Genomic DNA, 10,305 nt, shown 5'->3' with positions numbered 1-10,305 from the left:
TTGTTTTCCTCCGTCAACAGCTCATGTTGGGCTTTTAGAGACCAGTTCATCTTCATCTTCATCTTCATCTTCATTTTCATATTCATCTTCATCTGAGTCTGAGTCTGAGTCACAAACTCTCCGAACTTTATTTAAATTCAAAGACATGTTGAAGAGACGGCATTCATCCTACTTTGGATGGAGCGGATCTCATCTCTTCTAATAGCTTCAGACAAAGGACTTGTCTCTGTACTTGTATTGTTAGACCTTAGTGCTGCATTTGATACCATTGACCTTAAAATCTTATTACAGAGATTGGAGCATCTTATAGGCATTAAAGGAACCGCACTTAGCTGGTTTAAGTCGTATTTCTCAGGCCGATCTCAGTTTGTATATGTAAACAATGAAAGCTCGATGAAAACCAGGGTTAGTCACGGAGTTCCACAGGGGTCTGTTCTTGGACCTATTTTATTTACCTTATATATGCTTCCTTTAGGGAATATTATCAGAAAACACTCAATAAACTTTCATTGTTATGCAGATGATACCCAGTTATATCTATCGATTAAGCCAGACGAAACTAACCAGTTCTCTAAACTTCAACATGTCTTACGGACATAAAAACCTGGATGACCTGTAACTTCTTAATGTTAAACTCTGAAAAAACAGAAGTTATCCTACTAGAACTCAATTATCTAAGGATACAGTTTCTCTAGATGGCATTGCTCTAGCATCCAGCACTACTGTTAAGAACCTCGGAGTTATCTTTGACCAGGATCTGTCTTTTAACTCTTATATAAAACAGATCTCAAGGACAGCCTTTTTTGAATGAATGTTCAGCAGGACAAAGACACTCAATAAAGGTTTTAAATTCAATGATGTAGATAAATGTTGTCACTGATCAGAGAGCAGCTGATCACAGATCAGTCATGATGTCACTGCTCACGTGGTACAAACCGATGTTTTTATATGTTTTATAGTTTTATTTTGTTTTTGATCATACGTTTCTGTTGTTGTTGTTTTTACATGTATGAATTGTGTAGTTTGATATCAGTTATTGATTGTTTGGCTTGTTTGATTGATGTGTTTGTGCAGCAGGGAGCTGATTGGATGAACGTGAAGGTCCAGTAAATAAATGAAGAGCTGTGACGCCCCCTGCTGCTCACAACACAGCAACACACCTCTCTGTCACGACTCTTATTTTGAAACTCAACCAGGCAAGTTTATTGATCGGACTAAAGTTCAGATCAGACAGAGAGACTACTACTAATCATCAATAATCATCATTATTCTTATTATTCAAACACTGCTTATAATAATAGTTGTATTAAAGTAATACATAAATAATTCATAGAATTCAAAAGTTTATTATAAAAGTGCTGGAAATATTAATCAAGGAGTCATATAGTTTTATGTATGCCGGTAATACAAACAGTAGTATTCGTACAGTAGTAGTGGTAATTTAAGTACTGGTGGCAGTAGTAGTATTATCAGTAGTAGTGGTAGTCATAGTATCGTTTTTATCATTAGTAGTAGTAGTACTAGTATTGGCAGTATTAGTTATAGTATTAGTAGTAGTAGTAGTAGTAGTAGTTGTAGTAGTAGTATTGGTAGTATTAGTAGTACTACTACTGCTACTAGTAGCAGTAGTAGTAGCAGTACTAGTAGTAGTACTAGTAGTAGTACTAGTATCATGTAGTTCAGCAGTCAGTGTTTGAGCAGGAGAGTAACTGATGTGCTTTAAACGCTTTTATTGTGAAAGCCGGTCAGAGCGGAAGTGGTCGTTAGCGTAGCTCCAGTGAGTGTGTGTGTCCGGTGTGTGTGTCCGGTGTGTGTGTGTGTGTGTCCGGTGACAACATGCTACCTTTATCCGTGAAGGACGACGAGTACAAACCCGCCAAGTTCAGCCTGCTGCTGAAGCTGTCAGGATGGTTCAGGTAAGCTCACCTGAGCTAACAGCGGCTAACGAGCTAACAGCGGCTAACGAGCTAACAGCGGCTAACGAGCTAACAGCGGCTAACGAGCTAGCCGCCAACCAGCTGACTGAGGATAAGCTGCTAGCTCCAGGCTAGCCGGTTAGCCTTAGCTTTAGCTTTAGCTTTAGCTTTAGCCTTAACTTTAGCCTTAGCCTTAACTTTAGGTCTGACCCGGCTCACCTGTGTAACGGTGTGTCTCTCTCTCTGTGTGTGTGTGTGTGTGTCTCTGTGTGTGTGTGTGTGTGTGTGTGTCTGTGTGTGTGTGTGTGTGTGTCTGTGTGTGTGTCTGTCTGTGTCTGTCTGTGTGTGTCTCTGTGTGTGTGTGTGTCTGTGTGTGTGTGTGTGTGTGTGTGTCTGTGTGTGTGTGTGTGTGTGTGTGTGTCTCTGTGTGTGTGTGTGTGTGTGTGTGTGTGTGTGTGTGTGTGTGTGTGTGTCTGTGTGTGTGTGTGTGTGTGTGTGTGTGTGTGTGTGTCTGTCTGTGTGTGTGTCTCTGTCTGTGTGTGTGTGTGTGTCTGTGTGTGTGTGTGTGTGTGTGTGTGTGTGTGTGTGTGTCTGTGTGTGTGTCTCTGTGTGTGTGTCTCTGTGTGTGTGTGTGTGTGTGTGTGTCTCTGTGTGTGTGTGTGTCTCTGTGTGTGTGTGTGTGTGTGTGTGTGTGTGTGTGTGTGTGTGTGTGTGTGTGTGGTTCCTCAGGTCCATCCTCGCAGACAGAACCTCTCGGAACTTGTTCTCCTTCCTCTGTCTCAACCTGTCCTTCGCCTTCGTGGAGCTCTCCTACGGGATCTGGAGCAACAGGTGAGCTAGCTGAGAGCTAACTGTGAGCTAGCTGTGAGCTAACTGAGAGCTAGCTGAGAGCTAGCTGTGAGCTAACTGTGAGCTAACTGAGAGCTAACTGTGAGCTAGCTGAGAGCTAACTGTGAGCTAGCTGTGAGCTAGCTGTGAGCTAACTGAGAGCTAGCTGTGAGCTAACTGTGAGCTAACTGTGTGTTTGTTCTGCTCAGGATGTGCCACGTATGTCTTAGTGTGTGTGTGTGTGTGTGTGTCTCTGTGTGTGTGTGCGTGTGCGTGCGTGTGTGCGTCACAGCACCCCTGCAGGCCTGACGTGTTATTGATCTCTGATCAGCGTCATCATGTCTTCAGTGAATGTTTCGTTTCTCACAGCTGTCGCCATCTTTGATGTGTACCGTTACCATGGTGACAGATCAGTGATCAGTGATCGATGAACTGATCCAATCAGAGCCGTTAAATGTAAAACATAGAAATAAATAAAAATTTACTGAAAATTAACTAATGAAAATGGCCTGGACAAAAATGATGGTACCCCTAGAAAATATTGAAAATAGTTTGACCATAGGGACATGTTAAACTAAGGTGTGTCCTCTAATTAGCATCACAGGTGTCTTCAAACTTGTAATCAGTCAGTCTGCCTGTTTAAAGGGTGAATAGTAGTCACTGTGCTGTTTGGTATCATGGTGTGTATCACACAGAACATGGACCACAGAAAGCTAAGGAGAGAGTTGTCTCAGGAGATTAGAAAGAAAGTTATAGACAAGCATGTTAAAGGTAAAGGCTGTAAGACCATCTCCAAGCAGCTTCATGTTCCTGACTACAGTTGCACATATTATTCAGAAGTTTAAGGTCCACGGGACTGTAGCCAACCTCCCTGGACGTGGCCGCAGGAGGAAAATTGATGACAAAATGAAGAGACGGATAATACGAATGGTAACCAAAGAGCCCAGAACAACTTCCAAAGAGATTAGAGGTGAACTCCAAGGTCAAGGTCCATCAGTGTCAGATCACACCATCCGTCGCTGTTTGAGCCAAAGTGGACTTCATGAAGACGACCGAGGAGGACACCACTGTTGAAAGCAAATCATAAAAAAGCGAGACTGGAATTTGCCAAAATGCATATTGACAAGCCACAAAGCTTCTGGGGGAATGTCCTTTGGACAGATGAGACAAAACTGGAGCTTTTTGGCAAGTCACATCAGCTCTATGTCCACAGACGCAAAAATGAAGCATACAAAGAAAAGAACACTGTACCTACTGTGAAACATGGAGGAGGCTCGGTTATGTTCTGGGGCTGCTGTGCTGCATCTGGCACAGGGTGTCTGGAATCTGTGCAGGGTACAATGAAATCTCAAGGCTATCAAGGCATTCTGGAGCGAATGTGCTGCCCAGTGTCAGAAAGCTCGGTCTCAGTCGCAGGTCCTCAAACAGGATAATGACCCAAAACACACAGCTAAAAACACCCAAGAATGGCTCAGAGCAAAACATTGGACTATTCTGAAGTGGCCTTCTATGAGCCCTGATCTAAATCCTATTGAACATCTGTGGAAGGAGCTGAAACATGCAGTCTGGAGAAGGAACCCTTCAAACCTGAGACAGCTGGAGCAGTGTGCTCACGAGGAGTGGGCCAGAATACCTGCTGACCGGTGCAGAAGTCTCAGTGAGAGTTACAGAAATCGCTTGATTGCAGTGATTGCCTCAAAAGGTTGTGCAACAAAATATTAAGTTAAGGGTACCATCATTTTTGTCCAGGCCATTTTCATAAGTTTGTTTTTTAAAATGATTCTGTTGAACCACAAATCAAAAGCAATGTCTGATTTTTATTAGTTCATTTTCAGTAAATTTTTATTTATTATTACTTTTGTCAGTTTCAAGTTATTTCAGTGACCATTGGGTTTTGTTTTTTCTTTAACAGAAGGGTTCCAACAATTTTGTCCACGTGTGTATATTGATGAAGCAGGTGATGAGTCATCAGTCCTGTGTTCTCTCCTCAGTGTTTACAGGAGATGATTTAATATTAGTGATGTCATCATCGATACGATCAATGATCACGGTTTCAACGTGAAGCCTCTATTTACATTACATTACATTACATTACAGTCATGTAGCAGACGCTTTTATCCAAAGCGACTTACAGGAAGTGTATTCAACATAGGTATTCAAGAGAACTACTAGTCACCAGAAGTCATCAGTGCATCTCCTTTCTTAAACAAGCATCTTAAAGCATAAACCAGAGCAAAAGTATAGTGCAGAGGCAGATTACTACGAAAACAATAATTGCAACAGACTAATACGAATACAATAAGTGCTACGAGGAAGGCTCAGGGTAGTACTTCTTTATCAGGGTAGTACTTCTTTATCAGGGTAGTACTTCTTTATCAGGGTAGTACTTCTTGAAGAGGTGAGTTTTCAGCCTGCGCCGAAAGATCGTCTTATCTTTATCGTCTGGCCTCTATAGAGACCATGATGAAACTATTTAGAGGGACTATCAGCAGCCTTAGTGTTTAGTATTTGATGTGTGTTTGCTCTTCAGTTTAGGTTTGATCTCAGACTCCTTCCACATGTTCTTTGACTGCACCGCTCTGCTGGCAGGTCTGGCAGCCTCCGTCATCTCCAGGTGGAGATCCAACGACAGCTTCTCCTACGGGTGAGAACATGACTGTGCTCTGTTAGTCAGGTCTGACAGTGCTGATGACTCTGTGCTCTGTTAGTCAGGTCTGACAGTGCTGATGACTGTGCTCTGTTAGTCAGGTCTGACAGTGCTGATGACTCTGTGCTCTGTTAGTCAGGTCTGACAGTGCTGATGACTCTGTGCTCTGTTAGTCAGGTCTGACAGTGCTGATGACTGTGCTCTGTTAGTCAGGTCTGACAGTGCTGATGACTCTGTGCTCTGTTAGTCAGGTCTGACAGTGCTGATGACTCTGTGCTCTGTCTAGTCTGATGAGGTCTGAGTCAGGTCTGATGACTCTGTGCTCTGTTAGTCAGGTCTGACAGTGCTGATGACTCTGTGCTCTGTTAGTCAGGTCTGACAGGTCTGTGTGTGTGTTTCAGTTATGTGAGAGCAGAAGTTCTGGCTGGCTTCGTCAACGGACTCTTCCTCATCTTCACAGCCTTCTTCATCTTCTCTGAAGGAGTCGAGGTAGAGACACACACACACACACACACACACACACACACACACACACACACACACACACACACACACACACACACACACACACACACACACACACGCATACATATGAACCTGTCTGTCTGCTCCTGTCTCCCTGTCAGAGAGCTCTGGAGCCTCCTGACGTTCACCACGACCGGCTGCTTCCTGTCTCTGTCGCCGGTCTGCTCGTCAACCTGGTCGGGATCTTTGTTTTCCAGCATGGAGGCCACGGACATTCACATGGAGAGGAAGGTAATGTCTGCAGAACGTCCAGAACATCACTGAGTAGAACCGAGCGCTGTGAAACCACACTGCAGTCGTGTAGAACCTCACTGCTATTTGGTAGAACCTCAGTGTTTTTCAGTAGAACCTCACTGCTCTTCAGTAGAACCTCACTGCTCATCAGTGCATTAATTAGAACCTCATGCTTTTCAGTTGAACTCTACTGCACATGAGTAGAACAATATTTCCAAGTCAGTAGAGCCACTGCTTGGCAGTAGAACCTCATTGCCCTTTGATAGAACCTCACTGCTCTCCAGTAGAACTTCACTGCTCCTCAGTAAAACCTCACTGCATTTAGGTAGAACCTCCTTGCACTTCGGTAGAACCTTACTGCTCTCCAGCAGAACCTCACCTCTCTAACCTGTCTGTCTCTCAGGTCACGGTCACAGCCACTCTCTGTTTAACGGCAGTGTGAATCACGGACACAGTCACGGAGGACACGACCACCAGAACAAACATGGAGGACATGGACACAGTCATGATGGACACAGTCATGATGGACACAGTCATGGTGGACACAGTCATGGTGGACATGACGGACAGGGACACAGCCATGATGAGCCACACTGTCACGGTGAGTCAGCAATGACACATGAAGACACAGAATGGACTCCAGAGTCCCGTTTGTGTCACAACGTTCTTGGTCTTTGTCTCTGCATCAATACTTTCCTTTAAATGAATAATTTAAGTTTCTTCTCGTCTATGTTTGTTCCTGCAGACGAGCTGCACACTCCGGGAAAAGGAGCCAGTAAACAGATCCTGCAGGGTGAGAGCTGATCACATCTCACACAGAGAGACTTTAGATGGAGAACATCATGAAGAGCTTCAGTGTAGAAAGAGTTCAAAGAGAACGTCAGTCCCACGGTTTGGCTTTGTGACATGACAAATGTCTGAAACGTACACATTTATATCATGAACCCCTGAACACAACAATGAGACAGAATAATACAAATACTCTCAATATAGAGAACGTCACAAACACAGACATGATGTTCTAATAATCTGTAATCACAGCTGAGGAACTTCCACCTGGAGAAACATGTTGTAGTGACCTCAGCGTTACTGCGCAGAGAGCAGCAGTGACCACTGGGGGGCGCCACCACACTGCCGTCGGTCCAACCAGCAGCAGTGGAGAACGTCCTCTGAGAACCACAGATCTATATTTGTCTTTTTTGGAATAAAGAACTCACTGAATTATCTGAGAAATGACTTTCATGAAGTTTCTAACCATGAGAAGTTGACAGTTTGTCTTCAGGTCACATGAAAACATCAAAATCACTTTCAATCAGTTCAACTTTATTGGTATAACCCAATCACAGAAGTGACGATGTGTGTGTTTCAGGCGTTCTGCTGCACATCATCGCTGACACTCTGGGGAGCGTCGGCGTGATCATCTCGGCTCTACTGATGCAGAGATACGACCTGATGATCGCAGACCCCATCTGCTCCATGCTGATCGCCCTCCTCATCGGAGTCAGGTGACCTTCTTACTTCATCACACGCTCAATAATCACGTTCCCTCAAACAAAGTTCTGCAGGAACAAGTCCTGAAACCACTTCATGATGAGGTCAGTGTGTTTTCTGAATGTGTCTCTGAAATCACGTCTCTGTTTAGAATGAGTGTTTAGTTCTAGAAGAGTGAAGTCAGTCTTCATGTGTGAAAGAAAAACCCTTTAACAGAACAATAAAGATACTGTGGTAGATCCTTCAACTACGGTTCTCATATCTATCTCTGATTCAGTGATGTAAACCTGAAAATGTTTAGTGAATCACAGTTTAAAGAGGCTAACCACTAGAACCTCGTGAACCCAAAGCACTTCTTCAGTGACCACTAGAACCTTGTAAACTCATAGACATTCTTTAGTGACTTCTATAACCCTTTGAACCCAAATAGCTTCTTCAGTGACCACAAGAACCCTTTGAACCCCTATTACATCTTGAGTGACTACTGGAACCTTGTAAACCCAATGAACTTCTTCATTGACCACTAGAACCCTGTGAACATATTTAAGTTATTCAGTGACCACTAGAACCCTGTGAAACCATAGAACTTCTTCAGTGAGCATTAGAACATTTTGAACCCATGGAACTTCTTCAGTGAGCATTAGAACATTTTGAACCCATGGAACTTCTTCAGTGACCCCTTAAATTAAATCTAGAACCTTCTCAATAACCACTAAAAGACCTCATTCAAATACCTTAAAAACATCTTAAAGAACCTCCTTCTCCTCAATTGACACTTTCACCTCTTAAAGGACCCGTGGAAATGTTTCAAAGACCAACAGAACATTTGGAATTATTACAACCTCCTGAGGAACTCTTAGAACTTCGTCACTGTTGCCTAGAACCTCATTAACAACCACCAACTGTCTTTCTGAGAAAAAAATCAAACTGTTTGAGAGAATGATGTGACTTTGGTCCTTTCGTATGTTTAAAGTGTGCAGTTTTAAGAAGTCACAGCTTCATTGAACACTGAGGGAACCTTTGTTAAAGTTCTCTGTTCTCAGCTGCATCTATAAAACTAAAGTAAACACTGTCTGTGGTGGATCATCTCTCAGGTTTCAGCTTCCACAGAATCTATGTTCTCTGAAAGGAAGGAAGTAAATCCATCAGAACCTGACAGGAACTTTGGGTTCTGGTTCCCACTAATGTAAAGAATGTGTAATTAGGAGTTAATGGGCTCTAACGTTCCAAACCACTAGTGTGGAACTGGAAACGGTTCTGGAGTCCAGCGTCCTCTGGATGTTTAATGCAGCGGTCAGATTTCCCGGCGATGAATGGAGCTGATGTGCGCTGACGTGGGTCGATACGCTGGAAGTGAAGGCAGCTGCAGATTAGAACGTCAGCAGAGCTGAGCTGTGGTCAGCTGAGAGGCCTTCACAGACCGCAGGAATCACGGCACTGCAGCTGAAAAACAATCCACAGATTCTTCACAAGGATCTGAGCTGCAGAGTTCAAGTCTCATGTTCACTTCTGAAAAGTCCTTTTGTTGTCGTAGGTGCAGTTACAGCACTAAGTATTGATAAGTATTATTGGTAGTAGCATTTGTAGTGACAGTAGACTCGATGTATTCACACATGCTCAGTCCGTCCTATGACCTCTGACCCTCAGCGTGGTGCCGTTACTCAAAGAGTCCATCGGGATCCTGATGCAGCGAACGCCTCCTTCACTGGACCTCGCCCTGCCAGAGTGTTACCAGAGGGTGAGTACAGGCCCCGCCCACAGAACACGCTGATAACGGGATTATTCAATCAATCATTACTCTGTATATTGTGAGTGTTGAATGGATCTTGATTAAAACCTGTTTTATTGATCTGTGTGTGTCATCAGCGTCTCATCCTTTAATGTCTCAGAGCAGCGATCAATAGAAAGTGATTGGATTAGTCCATGAGAGGCTTGATGGTCAGGGACCAGTCTAATTCCTGGTTTGCTGTGTTGTGTTCAGGTGCAGCAGCTGCAGGGAGTGTACAACCTGCAGGAGCCTCACTTCTGGACTCTGTGTACGGACGTTTACATCGGAACCTTAAAGCTGCTGGTGGCCCCCGACGCCGACCGCCGCTGGATCCTCAGCCAGACGCACAACGTCTTCACACAGGTACCTGAACGCACCGCGTCTTCACACGGGTACCTGAACGCACCAGTAGTACTTGTACTAACGGTCTCTGTCTCCTCAGGCTGGAGTTCGACAGCTCTACGTTCAGATCGACACGGCCGCCATGTAGAAGCTCCTCCTCCTCTGAACAGCTGGGACCAATCAGGTTCAGTCTGCTGCAGATGACCTCTGACCCCACAGTCACTGATGGACACAGAGACCAGCGGGGGCAGTGAGGACTGGACCCCCCCCCCCAAACTCTTTTTTGAAAACCTATCGTCCATGTTGACGGGCAGAGTGACCCCACCCCCGTTGCACTTTGTAGATTGGAGCAAAGCATTCTGGGTAAGTGCCTTCATCATGAATCAGCCGCCCCCCCTTCTCTGCTGGGACCAGACTCTGATGTCACTCTGTGTTTTTTTTAATGTGCCAAACCATGTGACCAGTCATGTGACCAGTCAGCAGGTTTCAGTCTTTTTTCAACTGTAATAAATAATTCTGTTTCTCTGATTGAAGATCTCCATCTTTATTGATGA

At 44.3% G+C, this 10,305-nt stretch overlaps 1 protein-coding gene across 2 annotated transcripts; it reads left to right on the top strand.

The window, feature by feature from the left end:
* The first annotated feature begins 1,736 nt into the window (after positions 1–1,736).
* On the top strand, positions 1,737–10,279 carry slc30a7 (solute carrier family 30 member 7). 2 transcript variants are annotated; one of them, XM_054602731.1, is made up of 11 exons: positions 1,737–1,916; positions 2,646–2,747; positions 5,275–5,388; positions 5,793–5,880; positions 6,018–6,147; positions 6,554–6,751; positions 6,896–6,943; positions 7,520–7,655; positions 9,289–9,379; positions 9,623–9,772; positions 9,852–10,279. In XM_054602731.1, the coding sequence occupies exons 1-11, from the start codon at positions 1,837–1,839 to the stop codon at positions 9,897–9,899; spliced, it is 1,185 nt and encodes a 394-aa protein (XP_054458706.1). In that variant the 5' UTR covers positions 1,737–1,836; the 3' UTR covers positions 9,900–10,279. The 2 variants fall into 2 exon arrangements, with proteins under 2 accessions (XP_054458706.1, XP_054458707.1); XM_054602732.1 differs by lacking the exon at positions 1,737–1,916 and having other exon boundaries at positions 2,667–2,747; positions 5,280–5,388.
* The last annotated feature ends 26 nt before the right edge of the window (positions 10,280–10,305 follow it).

This window comes from Anoplopoma fimbria, chromosome 8 (assembly GCF_027596085.1).
Source record: "Anoplopoma fimbria isolate UVic2021 breed Golden Eagle Sablefish chromosome 8, Afim_UVic_2022, whole genome shotgun sequence".
Lineage (NCBI taxonomy): Eukaryota > Metazoa > Chordata > Actinopteri > Perciformes > Anoplopomatidae > Anoplopoma > Anoplopoma fimbria.
The sequence above is the reverse complement of the archived record's forward strand: the minus strand, read 5'-3'. Positions and strand labels throughout refer to the sequence as shown.